Source organism: Euleptes europaea, chromosome 4 (genome assembly GCF_029931775.1).
Source record: "Euleptes europaea isolate rEulEur1 chromosome 4, rEulEur1.hap1, whole genome shotgun sequence".
Lineage (NCBI taxonomy): Eukaryota > Metazoa > Chordata > Lepidosauria > Squamata > Sphaerodactylidae > Euleptes > Euleptes europaea.
Window position 1 is genome coordinate 60559672 of NC_079315.1, and position 23155 is coordinate 60582826.

The following is a 23155-nucleotide window of genomic DNA, read 5'->3' on the forward strand; positions in this document are numbered from 1 at the left end:
AGATCCTATCAGCTTTTTCCTTGGCACAGTGACTTATAGTACTTGGCAGAGTTAGGATTTATAAAAAAATATTGACCGTTAGAACAAAAATACTCTTCTTAAATTGACTCCTAATTAATCATGTTGTTAAAAATAATCACCACTGATATATTTTGATAGGAACAATTTAAACTATTTTAATAGTATAATCATCTGTTTCTTCTAATTGATTATGATTTTAATGAAGTTATTGGGCTTGTCCAAAGAATATACTTTGTCCAAAGAAGAATAATGAAGCACTTTTGCAGTAGTGGGTGTATAAAAAGATAGCTATGCAATATATTGTTTTGCTTGTGCATATTTTTAATTTTATTTCATAAGAAACCATTTTCTTCAAGGCCTGGGAAACATTTAACTTGTAGATACACTAACTTTGGGTAATTCTTATTTTTATTTAAATAAAAAGAAGGGTGGTAGTTTATTTGTTTTTGTTTTTTGGTTCTTTTATGTTTGAAGACCAGATCCATTTTTGACAAGCTTTTTAGCATGGTGCTAGCAAGAATATAGAGAGTTCTATTAAAGTTTGTGAGCAGACAGCTGTCAAAGCCACATGGGGCATTTCGCGCCTCTTCTGCCAATAAATCATCAGTTCCCAAATAGTAATTATTTCCCTTCTTTAAAGGCATGTGTGAATTTATATTTGTAGCTAGTTTATTTCAATATATCTTCCATTGCCTCCATTAGGCAAAGAATGGCTTACAGCAGGGGTGTCAAAACATAAGGCCCGTGGGCTGGATCTGACCCCTTGGGAACTCTTATCTGGCCCATGAGCCAGTTGAGGCAGCCACCCCCACTCTCGATTCAGGCTGGCATGGCATGGCCTGGCCAATTGACATTTATGTCATATCTGGCCCTCCTAACAATTGAGTTCGACGACCCTGGCTTATAGGGTTTAAAAATGTTCTGATGGTCGCCATGTTGGTCTGCAATAGAAAAGCTAGATTTGAGTCCAGTAGCACCTTAGACACCAACAAGCTTTTCTGGGTATGAGCTTTTAAGAGTCAAAACTCCCTCCCACATATCTCTCGAATGCTCATACTGTGAAAATCTTGTTGATCTCTAAGGTGCTATTGGACTCGAATCCAGTATTTAAAAATCTTCCATCTTCCTACTTCCAGGTCCCACTGCTTGCTAAGAGGTTGGTTACATGTGGAGGACTCTCTAAGATGGCTTGATTTGTCACTGCTTGGTGCGATATTTGTGGAGCTGCACACTATGGAGATGGTGCTGTTTCTTTTCATACCACTGCAACCCTTTTTCTTTTGGGTATTTGCAGTGGCAGGAAGAAAATGGTCTGATCCACATGGAGAGTTATCATACAAATGCCTCAACATGCCAAGACAGCTGCCACATAAATCAGTTTTGTGGTTTCCACCCTAATAATTAAATTCCAGGATAATGTTTTGAAAAATGAAGACTATTCTACATCCTCTTGTTTCTTTCAATGCACTGAGAACTGAAGAACCTCCACCTATTTCATCACCATTTTAACTTATCTCCCCACGTTTTTTCCTGACCGTTCACCCCCTACACCAATTCTTATTCAAATCATCTGCCATTGACTCTCATCATCAGAGCTAGCATCTTCATTCCATAACTGCCAGCAACAATCACAATGTTAGGTGATACTATGTTCAAACAGGAATCTGCTGAATTGGTATTTCTATACCTGTTTTCATTAGTGCAGTTTAGGATCCTACCCTCAATTTGCAAGATCTGAGCAAGGCTGTCAAAGATAGAACATTTTGGAAGACTTTGATTCATAGGATCACCATGAGTCGGAAACGACTTGACGGCACTTCACACACACACACACACACACACACACACACACACACACACACACACACACAGGATCCTACCACTGAGTCAGCCAATTTCCAGGTCTACATGCAAGATGTTGCACCGTTGTTAAGAGTTGGTCGAAAGTAAAAATCCATCTGAATCTAGATTATTGATACAATTACAGAAAGGGGTAGAGCTTAGTAAAGTCCATTAGGAAACAACGTGGACTGCATATATTTTATATACAAAATTCTAACTGTGGGGAAGATATTTTATGACTGACTATAAAGTTTCAATTTTGCTTTCTAGTGTAGTAAAAGGCAAGATATATTTATTTGGAGGTTGTACAAGTAAGAATGCTGAGCTGTGCCTTCCAGAAGTCTACACCTTTGATCTTGGTGAGTAAAAACACAGAATGAGATTGCCAGGGATTTATAGTTCATTTAGTTAATGGCAAGTCAAAGGGGCTCTTATTTCAATAATAGTAGGGTACTGCACATGTTACATAAAAGGCATTTATTATCTTAATGTATTAGTGTTTAGAGTCAACAGTGACCGCTACAACCAGGTCTTCTGGTGATCCTACCCTTTTTCTAAAACTTGCAATCAATGTACTTGCAGTGTATCATCAGCAGAGGGGAGGTATGTGAGTAGGGGACTCTTCTAGCTTGCTAAAAGCTGAAATGATTTAACATTACAAGCTTTAAAAATATAAGCAGAATAATCTAATGGGATATCTGAATTTCTAGCTTGAAATTTAAGATTTCCCTCTGGTGAGATTATTTATTATTTCTCTTCTTGATGCCTCCCAGTGAGCCAATGGATCCCTCCCCCAAGACCAGCCAGCCCTCCGACATAATTTATTTATTTTATTTATTTAAAACATTTATGCCGCCTTTCCACCTGATCAGGGTCCACAAGGTGAAAGGGCTGAGCCTGACCCACCCAAGCCCCACTCCAGGTGGCAGAGATAGCACCCACCCAACCTGAGGCAAAGCAGGGGAGACAGAATGCAGCCCATGAGAGTAGGATTGCCAACTTCAGGTAGTAGCTGGAGAGCTCCCACTATTACAACTGATCTCTAGCCAATAGAGATCAGTTCACCTGGAGAAAATGGCCACTTTGGCAATTGGACTCTATGGCATTGAAGTCCCCAAACCCTGCCCTCCTCAGGCTCCGCCCCCAAACCCCCACTGGTGGCAAAGAGGGACCTGGCAACCCTACATGAGAGAGGCAAGATGGGGGATGGGGCAATGCCTGGCTCAGCCTGCTCGAGGCAAAGCAGACACTGGCACCCAGTCAACCCCTGCACAAGGTGAGCCAGACACTGGCACCCAGCCTGTCCAGGCCCCACACAAGGCAATGCAGACAGTGACACCCACGTCAAGCCCCACACATGGTGAGGCAAATGATGCCTGGCCCAGCTGACCCTCACAAGAGGCAAGTCAGATGGCAGTGCCCGTTCCAGCCAAGCTCCATGCAAGACAAGATGAGGCAGACTCTACCCATAGTTTTCCTGGGTAGAGGGTGCCAGGCATTGCTAAGGGTGGAAAACTGAAGATGGAGAAGAGATGAAGGTAGGTCAGTTGGTAGACGGGAAGGAGAGAAGGAGGCAGGAAAGGGGGAGAGGTTATGGGGGTTTTCAAAGAAGGGAAAGAGGAAATAGTGGGGGAGAGTGAAATAAGATTTACTGTGCAAGTCCTTGTGGGGTCCCATTTGTCAATATATGTAATTCTCAACATTGCTGCATCTGTGGATACTTAAATCCAAATACTGGAGACATGGACTGACAAGATAGAGCTTTCTACAAAATTGGAAAGCCCCAGATTTGCAGGAAAGTATGAATTCTTTTTTTAAAAAATGGTGAGTTAGCACCCTCTAAATAATACAAGCAGCACTTGTGGCTTTAAGAAACAAATGCTCTCATTGGCTGTTACTAGGCAACCACAAAGGTATTGCCAGAATTCAGGCCTCAGTTTCTGTCTGTAAAAGCAGGGGGAGGGGCAGTGCACTTTCCAGGCCTGTTTTGGAATTTGCAAGAGCACTCATGGTGACAGGTGAGGCAGCAACTATTGGGCAACGTGCTACCACTTGACTTGGGTGACTCACACAGGCCCAGCTGTTCACTATTGTTCAACAGCAGCCCATGAAAGCCAGTGTAGTGTAGTGTAGTGGTTAGAACTTCAGATTAAGGTCTGGGAGACCCAGGGCTGAATCCCCATTTTGCCACAGAAGCTCACGGTGTGACCTTCGGCTAGTTACATATTTTCAGCCTAACCTATCTAACAGGATTGTTGTGAGGATAAAACGGAGGAGATATGAAGTTGCCAGCTCTGGGTGGGGAAAAAACTGGATATTTTGGGGGTGAAGCCTGAGTAGGGCAGGGTTTGGGAGGAGATATAAGGCTTGGGAGGAGATATAAGATATAAGGAAGGACCTCAGCAGGCCACAATGCCACAGAGTCATCCTCCAAAGCAGCCATTTTCTCCAGAGGAAGTGATGTCTGTCATCTGGAGATCAATTGTAGTAGTGGGAGATCTCCAGGCCCCACCCGGAGGCTGGAACCCTAAGGAGACACGAATGTTCTAAATTGCTTTGGTCCCCATTGCGGAAAATGGTGTGATATAAATGAAGTAAATAAATATAGCTGAAGATGGGGAGCAGATTAAAGGTTGGTGGATGGAAAGGAGAAAAGGAAGCATAGAAAGGTGACAATATGGGGGTTGCTAGGAGGATGAAAAGAGAAAAATGTGTGGGAGGGGATATACAGGGGAAAGTGAGGTGCCCTATGCAAGTCTTCGAGAGTTCCCAGTGTACAACTGGGTCTAGCCCAGTGGCCAGCACCACACAACTGGGCTGGCAGCTGGTGCCTTGCAACTGAGCCTAGCCAGGCCCAGCACCTGGAATTCCACAGTTTCCCCAGGGAGAGGCTACCAGAGAAAAGGAGGGAAAGCTGAAGGAAGGGAGAGGCAAATAAAGCTAGGTTGGCTGGTGACTGAGAAGAAAGCAGCAAAAAGGAAGAGGCTATGAGGGCTTTCAGGGGAGGAAAAGAGAAAGAAGAAATAGTGTGTGTGAAATGCCCTCCCTGCAAATCTTTGCGGCTCCCCCCCCCACACACACACACACTTGTACATGTCATAATAATTGACCGAAGTAAAGATTAATGCCCTTGGACTAATTCTATTGCCATTGAATCTCTGGAGCTTGCTTTATAATGGTACCTTGAAAACTGAAAAGTTATGTAGCTCATTTTAACAGCTTCTCTTAGATATTTGCTCCTTTCTCTCGCTGAAGGTGATTGAGCTCCTGGGCTAGATTCCCTGCTGAGGACATTCCAAATCAAAGGCTTACTCAGTACTGAATGCCAGGTCATAATGTACCATATTTCAAATCCCACTGATTAGTTCCAGAAGGGAGCTCACGTTAACATGCTGGGGTTTAGCTTGTGGCAACTCCAACCTGCAATCTTGGCTATAGTTTTAAGATCTTACAATGAAAACAAACTCTGAGTACCTTCTGAGAAGCAAATGTTCTTTTCCCCAGATCTGCATAATTTTATACATGTGGATGTTTTAGAGAAAGGCTTTCAAATATCATTGTAGGCTGTCTTGTGCCCTTTAGAAGAAGCTAGAATATAAATATTTTGAATGAACAGATAAATCTCTGAGGCTCATCCACATAGTTGTCATGTCAACAGTTCAGAGCACTGTTCATCCAGTTGAGATACCCAGTTGAGACTTATGCAGGAGTTTCAGACTGTGCTGATCTCCCAGAACTTCTTAGGAACAGGTGTAAGACCACAGCTGGCTTTCTACTAAGGGTTTAATCCTGGGAAAACTATATTGAGCCTACTGGGAATGCAGGAAGCCACCATCTGCCGTCCATTAAGAGAAAAAAAAATCTAAGGGAAACTCCATGTATTGATTGCCAAAGCAGTGATAATTCCTTTGCCCTCAGGAGTTCTTGTAAATGCAGTGCTTCCAAATTGTATGTGTGGTTTATAGAAGATTAATTTGGAACAGCCTATTGGCTTTCTCCCTGAAGAATTCATTATCTTAAAAAAAAAAAAAAAGCCAATGAAAGCATACAAATTAGATTTTTAAAAAAATTAAATATCAGCATGGTATACATACAGACATTATGTATCATATTTTTAGTGTTACATGCATTCTGTGAAACATTTTGTTGAAGTGTGTGTGAAGGTAGTGCAAGATGTGTTATGATGCTTTTGTGGCAAAACAGATGGGTATATTGGAAGACAAGCCAAATGACGTTGCTTTTATAGTGTCAATTGCATCAGGTGTGCTAGTCCAATAAAATGTCCATTGTATTAGTGCTCATGACAGCTTCACTGGATAGAAAAGGCTTTAGTCTCTTGTCTGAAATTGCAAGTTGGAGCTCCTCCCAGGCTGTGGAACTATTCCCAATGAAAGGCTACAGCAACCCTTCCTCAAACCAGATCAGCTGGCTGGGAAAGACTTCAGTCTGCTTTTTTAAGCAGCAAGTTGGAACCCTCTCTACTAGCAGATGGACTCATAAGCAAGTGGGCCAATCGGGTGCTTCAAATGTTTCTTCATTTGTATCTATATCATGCTCCTTTTTGTCAGAGCATGCTGAATACTTGCAAAGGGCAGCATAAGGAATAACAAGAAGCATCCCTTCTGTTTCCTAAAAGCAGCTGGGTAGCCCAGATGGAACCAGAGGCAACACATTAAAAACTCCCCATTATCATCCCAGAACTCCTCACTCTCATTGCTCATTATGAAATCAATGATAAAGATTGTTTGAACAATGCAGTTAAAGAGCAGTTCAATGCCTATCAGTGCATTCCAGAGGCAGGGGCTGAAAGTTCTCTGGAGGTGGTGTGACCCCGCCGCCAGCGTAAGTGGCCTCAATATGAAATAAGAGGCACTTATGCTGGGGGGGGGGCAGTTCTGTCAGCGCTTAGGTGCCACGGAGCCTCATGCCACTCCTCCAATGCCGCAGTCTCTCCGGGACCTTAATCCCAGAAGAGATATGCGGCACTGGCATGGGGGGGGGGGCGTTACTTGGGTGTTCCCAGGTGGAGCTGATGGTAGCTTCCAAAGCCCAGGTGGAGCTGATGGTAGCTTCCAGCTCGAGAACACCCACTCCAGTAAAAGCATTGCTGCGCTAGGTTTTTCCTGGTGCAGCATCACTGTTTTCTATGGGGAAAAAAGCCCAGTTTTCTTTATTATCCTTTAAAAAAGGCTTTTTTAAGCCTTGCGGCAGCTGGGAAACTTCTTTTGAGGCTCTGCAGCGGCACCTCAGCTATGTTGTCTCAGGCTGCCGCAAGGCTCACGAATAAGCTGTATATCTCTTATTGAAAAGAAATAAGGGTTATTTGTGAAATGGAGGTTGTATTCTCGGTGGAATTGGCTTAAATATTGTCACACATGACACATGAAGCTGCCTTTCTACTGAATCAGACTCTTGGTCCATCAAAGTCAGTATTGGCTGCTCAGACCGGCAGCGGCTCTCCAGGGTCTCAGGCAGAGGTCTTTCACATCACCTACTTGCCTAGTCCGTTTAACTGGAGATGCCGGGGATTGAACCTGGGACCTTCTGCATGCCAGGCAGATGCTCTACCACTGAGCCACAGCCCCTCCCATTGTCATAGATGATAATGAGGAGAAAAGATCCAAATTCATTTTTTTAATTTCAATTTGCCAGAGACATGCTGAAATAGAAGAAACATACTTGCTACATAATATTTATTTTACTCATGTTTGAATCACACTATCTGGAAGATGCAGAGCTAGCAAAGAGGAAAAATCTGCTTCCCATGATAAACATAAGACTAATGTATACTGGTTTCTTATCTTAAGGTTCTTTAACATGGCAGAAGATAACAACCACAGGTATTGCACCCCAGACTCTCAAGCATAGTTCAGCTGTAGTAGGGGAAAACATCTATGTCTATGGTGGTATACTGTATGGAAAAGCTGTTGATGACCTGTACATGCTCAATACAGGTAAGTAGAGCTAAATCCTCCTAAGAAAATGCAGATAGAACATTTTTAGTCAATTCACATTTATTCAATAGGGCAACTTAGATCCAACAACAAGGACAAATATTTATTCGTACAGAATTAATTTCTTCTGGAAGCAATTGATACATTACAACTAATTACAGTCCATGAGTATGGCTACAGCAGGCATGATATTAATTGAATAACATTAGGGAATAAATAGGGATGTGCAGTTCAAAAAATGTATTTTTTGGATCCTGTTATCAGGGAGCTGAAAAATATTGGTATTTCTGGTTTTCCAGGTTCCAAATACTGGTTTGGTATTTGGGGCTAGCCTGATCTTGTCAGATCTCAGAAGCTAAGCAGGGTCTGACCTGGTTAGTATGTGGATGGGAGACCACCAAGGAATACCGGGGTTGCTGTGCAGAGGAAGGCACTGGCAAACCACACATGGTCTCTTGCCATGAAAACCCCAAAAGGGGTTGCCATAAGTTGGCTGCGACTTGAAGGCACTTTACACACACACATATTTTTTTTTTGGGGGGGGTTTCCAATATTATTTGGCTTCATTATACCCTATGGGGAATTTTTCCAGAGGGCCTGTTTTTGACCAAATTGCACCAGACCTGGTGGTGCCTGTCCTTTAAATAACCTACAGATTTCAAGTGTGGGCCTCTGAACAAGGTGCCCCCCAGTCATCCTCCTTTGCTTGCTATGTGGGGAGGGGATTTCATGCTTTCTCCAAGGTAAAGAATAGCTAGAGATATAAGAGCAAGCAAAATGATCCCTGGCAAAAAGCCTCTCAAAGCAGACAGTCCCAAGAAGCATAAAGAGCCAATGCAGAACCAGGGAATCCTGGAAGAAGCACAAGACAATGTGGCAAGCCTAACACAACAAATGTACAACCTAATAATCCAAACCAAGTCAGAGAATCATCCAAGTCAAACTGAATAGGAATGCTGTTGCGAACTGAACAAATATAAAATCAGAGAATCTGTGCTACAGTACAATCCAAGAATTAAAGGCTATGTCAAACCCAAGAATCTACTGCAAACCCAACCCAAACCAACTCGCACAAAGAATGGCTATGTTGCAAGACCAACAAAACCAATTTAAAAGGACAAAGCAAAACCAACACAGCAAGCCGATACCAAGCCTGGGAAGACACAGACACACAGAAAGAAAGAAAAAGACAGAAAAACAATCCTGGGAGCCTTCGAACACTGGCTCCTGATATTCATGGCTAATCCCAAACATTTCCAGGATTTTTCAGGACCCATTTCCAGTATCTCTGAAAATACCATATACCATCTGGAGACCTGAATATATCTGGAAAATACCAATAAGGTATTTTTGGATATATCCTAGCGATTATGTTTAGAACAAAGTTCTAAACTACCCACACACTGGAAACAATGTTTAAAAGACTGAAGACCTATCCTTAAATTGAGAACACTGCTAGATTATATGTCAGCTCCAAGGCAACGTTCTGGATCACTGCATAGTCCTGCAATCTCTAAACCTTCTATAGATATAACAATGGAGAAACAAGATAAAAAGACACAAGACCTATTAGCCAAACAAACTGATATTTTTACTAAACAAATGGAAAAACAAATGAGCCAGCTAACTGAGATGCTAGCTGGAAAAATGGATACTGTGACAAAAGAAATGATGGAGATGAAGACTCAGGTTACTTCAATGCTATCTAATATGATGACAATGGATGCTTCTATCAAGAAAATGACCGAAGAACATAAAGAAGTGAAGAAAAAAGTGGAAAGTCATGAAAAACAACTGGAAAAACTACAAACACAGGAGGAAACCATGAAAGATCAACTTGCTATGATGGACTTGAAAGTCAGAGAACCTAATCTACGCTTGAGAAATCTACCTGAAGATTGTAGAACTACAAGAGAATCACTGGTGAAAACATTGGCAGGCTTATTCCACATTGAAGAACAAGAACTAGACCATGCAATTAACAGGATCTACAGGATGCCCTTGCCCCCTAAACTGAAGAGAGCAAAGGCAAGAGATATCATGATATCCTTCTATGATATCAGGATGAAAGATATAATAATGCAACAGCACTATAAAGATCCAATAGTCATGGATGGGAATGCATTAATGCTCCTCAAAGATATACCAAGACACCTGATGTCAAAAAGGAATATTTTCAAAGACTTTACAGCAACTTTGAGGAAAAGTGGAATAAGATATAGATGGCTACTTCCACAAGGATTAACATTCACCTACAAAGAAGTGAAATACACTATCACCACAATAGAAGATGTTGGAAAATTTCTGAGAAAATATAGAAGGGAACTCACAGGCCTTACACCAGATCAGAAACAAGACTCAAGCCAAGAAGAAGAAGATGACTCAGAAAAAGGCGCAGTTGGTGGATTATAAAATTTATATATTAAGACTCTGACAATATGGCTAAAGTTATTTCGTGGAATGTGAATGGTTTAAATGAAAAGGTGAAAAGAGGACGGATTTTCAAATTTTTACAGAAACAAAAATATTCTCTAATATGTTTGCTGGAGACTCATATCTCCAGAAAAGACAAAAAGTACCTAGAAAGAAACTCCTTGGGGCAAATCTTCATCTCTTCAGCAAATACAAAAACTAAAGGAGTAGTTATTTATGCACATGTCTCATATGCTCCAGAACTCGTATATAAAGATGAAGAGGGCAGAATACTAATAATTAGAGCCAAAATATTAGGCCAAAAAACATTGGTGGTAGGGATCTATGCACCTAATGAGGGCAAGGCACAATTCTACAAGCAGCTTCATGACATCTTACTGCAACATGCAGAAGAACAATTATTGTTAATGGGTGATTTCAGTGGAGTTATAGATTGTGCGTTGGATAAAAAAATCAAAGGCCAAGGATGACAAGGAAGGATGCCTTCCTAAGACGTTTTTTCAACTTACAGAGGAATTTAAAATTCAAAACATTTGGAGAACAATGAATATGTCATCGAAAGAATATACTTTTTATTCCTCAAGACATAATCCACACTCCCGCATTGACATTATATGGGCAAGTAAATCTATATTTACGCAATTACGCAAGGTACAAACAATACCTAGAACTTTTTCAGACCATAATCCGGTTTCCTTTGAATGGAATAATAGACAAGCATTCAGATGGAGATTAAATGATAGACTTTTACGAGAGGACAAAACAAGAGAAGAAATACAAACTCTTATCAAAGACTTTTTTGAGATCAATATGAATGGAGAAACCAGCTTAAATATAATTTGGGATGCTTTTAAGGCTGTGCTGAGAGGATTTATGATACAGAAGAATACTGCATGGAGGAAGAAACAATTACAACAAACAAATGATATACTTTGAGAATTACAAAATTTAGAGCAACTTATTTTGGAATCTAAAGAAGATCAGAGGGAAAATATTTTGTTAAAGATTAAGGTTGTTAAACATCAACTTAACTTGGTGGTTATGGAAGAAATGAATAAAAATACGAAATATGCAAAGCAGAGATATTTTGAACATGCTAATCGTCCAGGTAAACCTCTGGCCAGCCAATTGAGGGACTCTATGCAGAAGAAGATAATTAGTAAACTACAGACTGAAAAAGGACTGGTTTATACTACAACAGCGGTACAGAAAGAATTTGTATCCTTCTATACTAGATTATATCAAAGAGACTCAATTTCCGGGGGGGGGGGGGAAAGGATAAATATTTGAGAACAGTAAATATTAACAAGTTAACTCCCGAACAACATTACAACAACAGAAATTGAAGATGCAATATCTAAACAGAAGATAGATAAAACACCTAGCCCAGATGGAATTACAGCTCTGTTTTTTAAGACGTTTAAAGATGACTTGAAGAATCCCTTTTTGAAGCTAGACAAGGATGCCCGCTTTCTCCTTTGCTTTTTATTTTGACTTTGGAAACTTTATGCTGCAAGATACGTGATACAGATGTAATCCACGGTCTCAAAGTAAACATACAAGAATTTAAAATGAGAGCTTTTGCAGATGACTTATTACTTATTTTGAATGACCCGAATCAATCTATAAACAACTTATTGGAAGTATTGAAGCAATATGGTGAAGTTTCGGGATTTAAAATTAATCAAGATAAAACTCAGATATTGTTCCTATATGGATCCGTTTGTAAATTTAAGGGCTTAAATTCAAAAAATTACTTACAGATTTACCTTTTTAAACAAGAAAGTTTATTTTTTTATTTCGATGGACTTGTTAATCCACTAATCCCCTTTGATAGAAGTTACTTGGCTTCATTATTTTCTAAATTAGGGCTACCCTTTAAATGTCAATTTTCACAGTTCTGGACTTTCAAATTTTATTGTTAGATGCATTCTGCAACTATTGGCACCCATTAGATCCATTCTTTATATGACTAGCTATCCTTTTTTTCTTCTTCAAAAAATAGCATATATTTTAGTTTTAAAAGACATTCATATTTTGACTAAATACATTTAATTTTATATAATTGTCATATAATTCTAATTTGTTTTCATTGTTACTATTATGTCATATGTGTTCTTTTTCAGTATCCTTAAGCTGGACCCCTGTCAAAACCTCTGGTTCATCCCCTGGTGCCAGGTTCGTTATCTACTATCGTTGTTATTATTGTTGATTTTAGCTTAATCATTGGTTAACAGTCCAAATAAAATGAAACACATGAGCAAATTGTGGTTTAACAAATTGACATTCTCTGATTCTTATAAGAATAGCTAATGAAGATAACAACAAGCTGAGGTCTTTTCTTTCTTTTTTCTTTCTTTTCTTTTTTGCATATTTGGGAGTTCCCCCAAACCCCTGCCTTGCAGGTGGGTAAAGTTTTGCTGTTTTCATGATTGCATGGGCCAGTTCTCAGGGCCAAACCATACACGACTCTGGGAGTTCTGCAATTGGAGCTCCCAGCATTATTATTTAGGACTATGACATTATTAGGACTATGACACTAGGGGTGAGAGGGAGTTTAAGCCTCCCCCACTATTTTCCCAGCTTGAATAATGCCATGGAACCACTGCTTTCCCTAATGGAGAATCATAAGGGACACATATTAGTACCTGTATATTTACCGAGATGTGACAAATAATCCCCCCCCCCCGAACATTTCAGGTTGGAAAAATGGCACTGAAGTAGGGAAAGATTGGGCCCCCAGGTTTTTAAAAAAAATCTCTTATGGCTGTGATCAGAGTGTAATAGGTTGGTTAAAGTTGATTAGAGTCGGGCTGCTTTCACACACATGGGATAATGCACTTTCACTGCATTATAGCAATCATTCGCAACTGGATTTTCCTGTGTGAAACATGAAAATCTGGTTGCAAGTGATGGCTAAAGGGCACTGAAAGTGTGTTCACCATGGGACTCAATGGATGACCTTAGATCAGCCATTGTCTCTCTCAGTTCACAGGGTGGTTGTGAGGAAAAACATGTATGCTGCCCTGCATGCTAGAAGAAGAGAAAGGCACTAAAAAAATAACTCCCAGCATCTCATCTGGTTTGGGCCACAATGAAGGACTAAACTGTGTGCACATACCCTCATGAGTTTCCCTACTGGACTAGATAGCAACCTCCCCCACCCCTGGATCATTTCATGTTGGGAAACTGGCGTGGGAGGGAAGGCTGTGGTACACACACGTTCTGATCTGAATCAGGTCCCACATGAGTAGGAATGGAGAACCCCCAACTCACATTGAACAGTTACACAGGTTACAGCTTGGGGACTCCACACCCAACCTGTGTTCTCCCAAATGTGCAAAGAGAAAGAAAAGGGCTGCACAACCAGCCTGACATAGCAGCAGCAGTAGCTCCTAGTCCCATCTCTCTCCTTCTCAGCCTGGATCAGTTATGTCTGACATTACCCAAAGAACAATGTTTTAGCCAGGCATGCCTTTTTCTCCTACGACTGTAAGTGGTAGTCCTTGAAGGTTAGAAAAGAGAGAAAGAGAGTGGACTATGTGTGTGGTGCTGCCATAGCACTCCCACTGGGGGACTTACCCAGGAACAACTGCTCCTTGCCTCAGGTGAGTGCTGAGTTACATAAAGTGGTTCTTACTGCTAATTGAAGTGCAAATTTCATGATTTTTCACTTGATTAATTACCTCCTGCAATGTCACCATAACGGAGTGCTCATACCAGTTTATGAAAACCCTGAAGTTGTTTTTTGCTCTTTCAGAGCATGGAGAGCAGCGCTTTCCTTATTAATACTCTGGAGTATGCATGGAAACCTGAACATGACAAATTGCAGCCAACATAAAATCATTAGAAAGCGCAATGCACAAGCGCAAAATGCAAACATGACAAATTAGTAGCTGTTTTCCCACATCCTCAAAGAATTTGTGATACAGAAGCCAGGCAGCCAAAGGGGCTTGCAACAGTGCAGCATTTTGAAGAGTTTGGGATCCCTGTAAAGTACTAGAAGTGTGTTCATTCTAATTTTTCCAAACAATCTTTGGGCATGTTATTTTATAAACAAGTATTTGAAAGTATCGGTATAAATTAGGCATGAGAAGACTTCAGTATGGCTACACTAGCTGCTAACCAAAGAAGAAGTAAAAAAAAACAAAAAAACCTTCTGCTGAAAGTAGGGCTGGTGTTGCATAGTGGTTAGAGTGCCGGACTAGGATGTGGGACAACTGGGTTCAAAAACCCCAGTCTGCCATAGAAGCCCACCACGTGACATTCTCTCAGCCTAACCTACCCTCACTAGGTTGTTGCTGTGAGGATTAAGTGGAGGAGGTAGGAACCTTGTGAAAAGCTGCTTTAGGTCCTTGATCATGGAAAAAAACAGGATATAAACAAAAAAAGTGTAAATAAAAATACAACAAATAAGTAACAAAATAAATTAACAGAGGTAATTTGGACAAAATATGGCGTTAGCATGAACGTTCATTGTTGCAACTTGGTTTTTCTAAGATTGATTGTGTCTGTCTTCTATAACTAAATTTCTATGATAAATAGAATACATATATAATATATAATGGGAGGGAAGGTGCCATAGTATAGTCCGATCCCGTTAGATCTCAGAAGCTAAGTAGGGTCAGTACTTGGAAGGGAGACCACCACAGAAGGCTCTGCAGAGGAAGGCAATGGCAAACTACCTCTGCTTAATCACTTGCCTTGAAAACCCTACCAATGGTCACATCGTTCCCCTCAAGGACATAGCTGCTTTGGAGGGTGGAGTCTATCAGAGCAATCCTAAAGAGAGTTACTTCAGTCTAAGCCCATTCATTTCAATGGGTTTAGACTAGAGTAACTGTCCTTAGTATTGCAAGCAGAGACTCTTCCAGGATTCCTTGCATGGTAGGAAAACCTCAAGGACTTGTGGGGTGGCATTTCCCCCTCTATCCCCTTCCCCACACTATTTTCTCTTTCTCTTCCCCTGCCTCATTTTCTCCTCAGTTATTCACCAACCCACCTTTTATTTACCTCCCATCTATATTTATTTTTATGTACTTAATTTTTACCCCATCTTTCTCCACAGTGGGGACCAAACCAGCTTACATTATTTTTTTGTCCTCCCTTTTACCCACACAACAACCTTGTGAAGTAGATTAGGCTGAAAGTATGTGACTAATCCAAAATCACCCAGTGAGCTTCCATAGCAAGATGGGAATTCAAACCTGAGTCTCCCAGACCATACTCTGAAGTTCTAACTGCTACACCATAAAGTGGCTTTCATAGGGTGGCTGCTTTTGAACAGTAGCAAGCAGCCAGGCCTAGTTGAGTTATGCAAGTCACGTAGTATCAGGTCACCCAGAGGTTGCTGCCAGGCCTAGGTTTGGTACCTCCAGATTGCACCTGGAGATCTCCCAGAATTACAACTCCAGATGACAGGCATCTGTCCTGGAGAAAATGGCTTTTTTGGAGGATGGACTCTATGGCATTATATCTGGCTGAGGCCTCTCCTCTCTCCAACCCCTGTGCTATTCAGACTCCACCACAAAATCCCCGTGAATTTTCCAGCCTGAAGCTGGCAACCCTAGCTAGGCCTGACCCCAATGAGCCCTCAGAGGTTAAAATAGGCCTGGAAAGGGCCCTGCCCCCTTCCCCTGCCTTTTACTGGCATAACCAAGCCTGGAATCTCTGGCTGCCTAGCAACAGCCACTCAGGAAGTCTGTTGCTTAAAGCTACAGGTGCTCAATTTATCATTTTGGGTGTTTTAAACTCCCAAATGTAATTTTTTGTTTCACATTTTCCTGCAAACCTAGGGTGCTTTTCAGGTTTGTAGAAAGATCTGTCTTCCTGTGCACAGTTCCAATCACCGGATTTAAGTATCCTCACATTTGGCCAACTTCACTATTAGACAAAAAGAGCAAGAGTCCAGTAGCACCTTAAAGACTAACAAAAATATTTTCTGGTAGGGTATGAGCTTTCGTGAGCCACAGCTCACTTCTTCAGATACCTTCTTCACTTCACTTCTTCAGAAAGCTCATACCCTACCAGAAAATATTTTAATTAGTCTTTAAGGTGCTACTGGACTCTTGCCCTTTTTGACTACTGCAAACAGACTAACACGGCTACCCACTGTGAATTATCTTCACTATTAGAATATAAGATAGGATTAACAAATTACGCTCTCTAAGGAAAAATGGTTACTCTTCTAGGTATATAATCATATCCCTCATTTGCTGGGGAATAGATGAACCCATTATTGTGATGGAATACAATCATTGTTCAATATATTTGTATTTAATACAAGGGAAACCATCTGTTTGTAGAGAAAGTACTGTCTTTTGCTTATACATCAGCCCATAAAAAATCTTTCTAAAGTTAATCTCCTAGTATATGGGATGTACTAAACTTGTTCAAAATTTAATAATGGAACACAAAGGGTTAAATAGATTTTCTGTAGAAAAGGAGCTTCTCCAGAGGACAGTATGATGTATGAGAATGGAACCAGGAAACTGAATGCTACTGAAGCCTGTAATAAGGGTTTGGACTGGTACTTCAATATGATCATGGTTTTTTGCTCCCCTTATAATGCATAGTAGTATTGTTTAGTGCCAGGGGTTAGGCCAAGCAGACACAGCAAAGTAATTTGCTAACTGTAAAAGAATGGACCTGAAAGATCAGTTATAGCATGGGAGATGGTTTGCTGGTTGGATGGGAAAGGCAGCGAGATAGAGACAGAGGGTAGCTGGGCTGCTACACACAGACAATATGGCTAGGAGGCGGGATTGGGAGATGGGAATGTGGCAAATATGCATTCAAGGGGATGGGATTGAGCATAGAGCAGGTAAACAGGATATCTGTCAAGGACCTGACAGCCCATTGGTCAGAAGGACCCACAAAATGGGTCTTTTTGAGAAAAAGCTTCACTTGCCAATTTCTCAGCACTTTAGGGGGCACTTGATGCTACAGCAACCCTTGAGATTTCATTCAAAGTATCTTGATAACATACCTGAGAGTAGCAGGCAACAGCAGCAAATGGCATGAGACAAAGTACATCTCCTCTAGAACAGCTGCCAGGATAATAAGAATAGCAAGTTCTTTGTTTCATAAAATAATCACAGTTTACATTGTTGTAGAAGTCTAACTCTCCTTGCTTCATACAGTGGGAAAGATTATTACCAGAACATGTTTTCAAAGAGAATTTCCTAACAGGGGTTGTTAAAGGGTCTGGCAATTCTTCATTGTGCCTGATGCCCACAAGCTACTAGACACCTCTGCTACTTCCAATAGCAGACTGTTGTAAGGATGTCAGACTGAGGTAAGTGCTCCACCCACCAGAGAAGAGCCAGCCTTCACAGTGACCCTGGTCTTTCCCAGTCTTTATCATATAGCTCTTTATTTTGTCAAGTTCCAGCAAGTTTCCATTTTAGTGCACTGTAAAACAAACTGTTTTAGTGGAATAATGTTTTATTTTTCAGGTCAGGCCATGCATTTTTTCCAGTTGGAGAAATAATCTATATGTTTGGAGGTTGTTCTGATGAAGGGGAATATTGTACGGATGTATTTACACTGGACACAGGTGTCTTTCATTATTACGGCTTATTTTTCATTGTATAAGTAATTTGTTAGCAATGTATTTTTACAAATAGATGACAGAGAGTACGAAAACCACAGACCATTGCTGTATGTTCTCAGAACCAAGATTCAAGCACCCACCCCCCAGAAAACTATCAGAACTATGAAAATCCCTACACTGACAGAACTTAGCTTTGAATTCTACAATGTAAACTGGGGAAAAGTTAACTTTTTGAAATATAAAGCTCAGAAGATTTCTTTCTCTACTCCTCTGACCGACAAGTCTTCAGTAGTATCAATCAATCCCAACTAGGAATAAGGGGACAAAAGGAAGAATTCAAGCCAGAGAGAAGATATCTTGATGCAACAGTTGTGGGAGCAAAGAGCATCAGTAGGTTTAAGATAACCTTAAATGAATATATGGAAGATGTCTAGTGGTTTCTGTTCTAATGGATCAAGTAATAGCTTGGTACTAAATCATACATTTCAGATTATAGTAACCTCCGAATTAAAAAGCTCAAGTAGAGGTTAGCGAAGAGACAGCTTTGGAAATCTGTTTTTCAACATTAATTTGTTACCCTGCTTAGTTTGCTTACAGGTTGTATACTTGAGCAGGACAGTGAGCAAAACCTCAAGTGGGGGCACTGAACTGTAAGGATACACTAACAGGTGTCTTATACCTCACAACTTGCTTAGTGTTTGAGTGAGCATCCCAGCGAATGGGCTGGCAGAGCTTTTCTGTCTGATCAGTTTAGCTAGAGACTAGGGGTTGGGAAGGAGTGCTGCGTTCCACACTTGTATTTTACTTGATTTACTTCTTTGAGTTTCCGGAAGCCATTTCAGAGCCATCGCTGCTGGTCCTTGCCCCTCAAGGGCCATCCTTGAATGCTTAGTGTTCATAATAAAAAAAAAAGACTCAGAAGTGTTATTGCCTAAAGTTCCTCTAAACATGCCGAAAGACTTGTTGGCTGTTTTGCATTGGTTCATTGGCAGTCTCTGGAAAGAGGCATGAAATGTGGATGTGTGAGACTTCCAAACAGCTTAACTCTGCATAGTGTGAAACGGTGTGAAATTCTTCATTACGGTCTTCAGCACTGGGACGCTGGCTTCTCTGATGGTTTACTTATAAACAAACGGTACCATGTTTCTAAGAGAGAGTCATTTCTCTATCATGCACATCTCAATATTTCTAAGTATCCTTATGCAAATGTGTTTTCTGAATAATGTCAGAACAAAAAATGCTGCTGCTTGTCTTATATTCTCTTCCATGAATCTCTGCTCTGTTCAAAAGCTATGGGTGAGAAATGAGGCATAGGGTGCTCTCAGAAAAATTCAGAATTTCAACGAAACAGCTGCATCTTTGTACTGCTCACAAAGCACTTATTTTTTTAAAAAAATGTCAAAGGTGTAATTGAAAATGAATGAAAAATAACAAACAATATAAGGTATATGCCTATTTTTTCATCCCCTCTCTTTCTCCTACCTAGTAACATTAGCATGGAAAAAATGTGATGTCAAGGGTGAAAAGCCTGTTGGAAGGTCGCATCATACATTCACAGCCCACCATGATAAGGTAAAAGTTTTAATTTTTTTCTTCTCTATTTTGAATGAGAGGTTGGAGAACTTGTGAGGAATCCTGGAGGAGTCTCTGTCTCCACCCCCCCTGCTCCAGTCCTCTTGCTCTGACTCCACTTCCTTCCCTCTCCTCTCACCAGCATCTGCTTTCCTCCCTTCTTCCCACTCACTTGTTCTCTTCCTTCCTGAAGACAGGGCAGACTGTAAGGCAAAAATTACCCTGGAAAGGACCCTGGCCCACCCCCCTGGTCCACATGCCCCAATGGAGGGAATGAGGAAGAGGGCCCACCCCCATCAAGGGGTGAGGGAAGGAGCAGGCTTGCCTTGCCTTTGCCCAACTTGCACCCTCTAGCTACAATGGCATCCACCCACCTTGCAAGCAGTGAGGGCTGCTGGCTCCCATGAGGCAGGGGTGCTGGCTTGCAGCGGTGGGTCACATCTGCCTCATGTAAAAAGCAGGGCTGCCAACTTGTAGCAGCGGCAACTTCCTTCCACCTCATATCCATCAGCCCACTGGGACCCTCCCCAGTAGCCTTATTTGCCAATCTACCAATCCCTACACCCCCCTCTCCAATTTTTGTTCTTAAAAAAAAAAAATTCCCCTGCAGAAACCTATATCATAGTCCATGATGGCCCCAGAATTTTTAATCCACATGGGATACCATCCTTGGCTGTTAAACATAAGAATGCTGTCTTCTGTTTTAGAAAGTTTGAAAGATGAATGGGAAGTCTTCCTTGAGGGCTGAAATGTATAGTACTGTAGGTATCCTTCATGGGGTGTGTGTGTGCGGGAGGGTCTACTGTAATGTCCAGAATGCTGGCAGAGACAAGGGCCATAGGAAGGTAGCGTAATCAGGAAAACAGTCCGAGGTCTGGTACTGTGCTGTTCAAGTCCAATGTCTAAGCAGAGGGGTAATCCAAATTCAAGATCAGCTTCAGTTCCCAGGGTGAGAATAGCAGAGGTCCAGGCATCCAGAGAATAACAGAGACCCAAGGTGACTGTAAGCGAACGCGTTGCTTCCACAAAATGATGAGCTTGTTGCCTGCCTGAATAGACCTTATCTTAAAGCAGACTAGCTGTCGCCCATTAGGCATTCAGGCATTCCCAGTTTCATCATCGCTTAGTGCTCTGTGCAAAGCCTGTAATCTTGCACTTTTCCGATGCCTTTCTATCGTGGCCCAGATCTTCCAGCGTCTCTGCTCGAGTGGTCTTGGAGACCCTCCAGGAGAGGCCACCTGTGGCTGAACCTCAGACACAGCCAGTTCTCCCAAACTGCCAGGCTGCAGACCCAGTGAGACCTCCTGGTCTTCACTCCTTTCACTGTCTTCTGTCTGCTGGGGCTGCTCCTCTGTTCTCACCCTGCCATCTCCCTCTAGTTCCTCTTCGTCTGAGGAAGTGTCGGCAGGCTGACCCACAACAAGCAGGCAGAGAATAGCTTGAACTGAGGACAGCACATAAAATTACAGTCCTGAGTCCTCCTCTGTACAAGCTCCGCAAATAATACAACTTTGTAAATGAGGAGGCTATTACAACTAGTCCTGGGGGAAAGGGCTGATTTCTGTACATTGTTCCACATGGTAAGGAGAACGCATAGAAAGCTTGGACAACTTGTCATGGCTTAGGTAAGTAGGCTTCGTGGGGCAGTTGTCACGGTCTCTGACATAATTATGGTATTCTGTGAACATGTGCAGAATTAATTACATATAGAGCTTAAACTCATCATGCAAACTGAGCCACTGCAGAGGTTTGTGTAATGTATAATGAAAGCCTGTGTAATGCAAATGTCCTTAGAACAGGCTGACATAATTCTCTCAAGGTCAGCTCTTTCAAGAGCTAACTATGTCACTCTGATCTTGTCCTTGAAGGGGAAGAGCAGAGCACCTTTCCTTATCTATCAATAAGATGTAACTAAAATCACCTTTCTGACTCAGCTGCCAGATGTCAGAATCTCAAAAGCAGAACACTTTTGCCCTTCTCAAGGTCTCAAGATATCTTAATGTGCTAAGAGTGAATTAATAGCTTACACTTTGCTTTTTATAGCTCAAAAGGCATTAAAGTCCCATCAACGATATAGATAATGTGCTTTCTTGCTTTCTGTAAGCTATGCAACTGAACAGATGGTCATAAAGTGACAAATGTAAACAATAATTATGTTTTATGAGTTATACAGTTAAATATTGTGCTACAGATTTCTAAGTAGTCTCATTAAATGCGTATTGTCCTAACGAAGAGGATGGTATAAAAATTATGTATATAATGTGATCATGAAACTCAGAAATGAGTGTTTATACTTTAAGCAAAATAGACTGAAAGGAAAGGAAGCCCATATATGGTCGTGGAGAACTGAGCAGCTGCTACTAAAACATTACTGCACTGCTCATCATATCTGACAGAGGGAATAAAAGGTATCCCTCTTGATGGATAAGAAAGAGGGGATAAAAGATTTCTCTTCACTCTTAATGAGTCTAGAAACAGTATAAATACAGCTACAGTTAGCCCAGAGATTTAGAACCTTCCAAAAGGCTCTCAGAAAAGGCTGAATGGTATGTATGGTTTAAATACTTTACTCTAGACTTTGTGAATTAGATACTTTGAACTGAATCAGAATAATTTGACTGTTATATTTTATAAGTTGGATTTTGAAACTGAATAGTATGTAAGACTTGCTTGCTTTTACTGCATACATTATACATACATACATTGTATTTTTATAAGAGTTTTTATAGAAGTGTTAAAGACTTGTTAATCTGCATTTATACATATTTTACTAGAAGTATTTCAATAAAAAGACTTGCTTTTTAAAAGTAAGTAAAGTTGTTGAGTCCTGCTTAATCAATGACTGGCTGAATAAGATACGACCACTTCTCAGTAAGTGAAACATTCTAAGAGCCTGTCATCTGAACAGCACGACCCGCTTCACAGTGACATTACCTTTTTTGCTCATATTACTGTGAAAAGTGCCATGTACACTGATGATTTATATAAATTTCCTGAGTCTGGACGCTCCCACGCCATCTCAGGCCTCCAGTGCAGCACTCTGCAACCCCCCACCCCCCACAGCCTCAGGAGCAGACCGAGGACCCTGCACGCCCAAGGCCCGACAACTCACCAGAAGAGTGGAGGCAGGACAACACGGCAGTGACGCGGCATACCGGCAGGAGCTCCCCTGACGATCTCCAGAGAGCTTGCCACACCCAAGAGTTGTCTGACAGCCCAAGGGCCCAATAGGCAGCCAGCATGGGCTGGGCCCAAGTGGGAGAGGCCATTGAGGGTCCTCAGTGCACTTTGGATAGGCAGGACAGGAGACTGGTGGGCGGGGTAAAAAGAAGAAAAGTTGGCTTTTATATGCCAACTTTCTCTACTTTTTTTAAAAAAGGGAGAATCAAACTGGCTTACAATCTCCTTCCCCACAACAGACACCTTGTGAGGTAGGTGGGGCTGAGAGTTCAGAGAACTGTGACTAGCCCAAGATCACCCAGCAGGCTGCATGTGGAGGAGTGAGGAATCAAACCTGGTTCTCCAGATTAGAGTCCACCGCTCTTAACCACTCTTAAATGGTTAAAAGGTTCCCTCTAATCCTCAAGGGAAAAGAAGTCAATTTCTTCACAGTTACAGTTACAATTATGCATAACATTACTCCTTGATATTTTGTCTCCGCTGTCTGCAGTAGCCATTTTGTGACTGCGCCCACCACCCTGTGTCAGAATTCCAAAGCTGCCCGCAGCTTCAGAAAGGTTGGGGAACCCTGAGCGATGCATTATGTTCACCATGGAAA

The 23155-nt window shown here is 41.4% G+C and overlaps 1 protein-coding gene across 1 annotated transcript in view; it reads left to right on the forward strand.

Moving 5' to 3' along the window:
* Positions 1–23155, forward strand: part of LOC130476577 (uncharacterized) — a 61036-nt gene that overhangs the window by 18468 nt on the left and 19413 nt on the right. The window contains exons 6-10 of the mRNA XM_056848528.1: positions 2134–2222; positions 7671–7817; positions 12377–12428; positions 17708–17808; positions 19292–19377. Coding sequence (XP_056704506.1) covers positions 2134–2222; positions 7671–7817; positions 12377–12428; positions 17708–17808; positions 19292–19377 — 475 coding nt within the window. The remainder of the gene's footprint in view (positions 1–2133; positions 2223–7670; positions 7818–12376; positions 12429–17707; positions 17809–19291; positions 19378–23155) is intronic.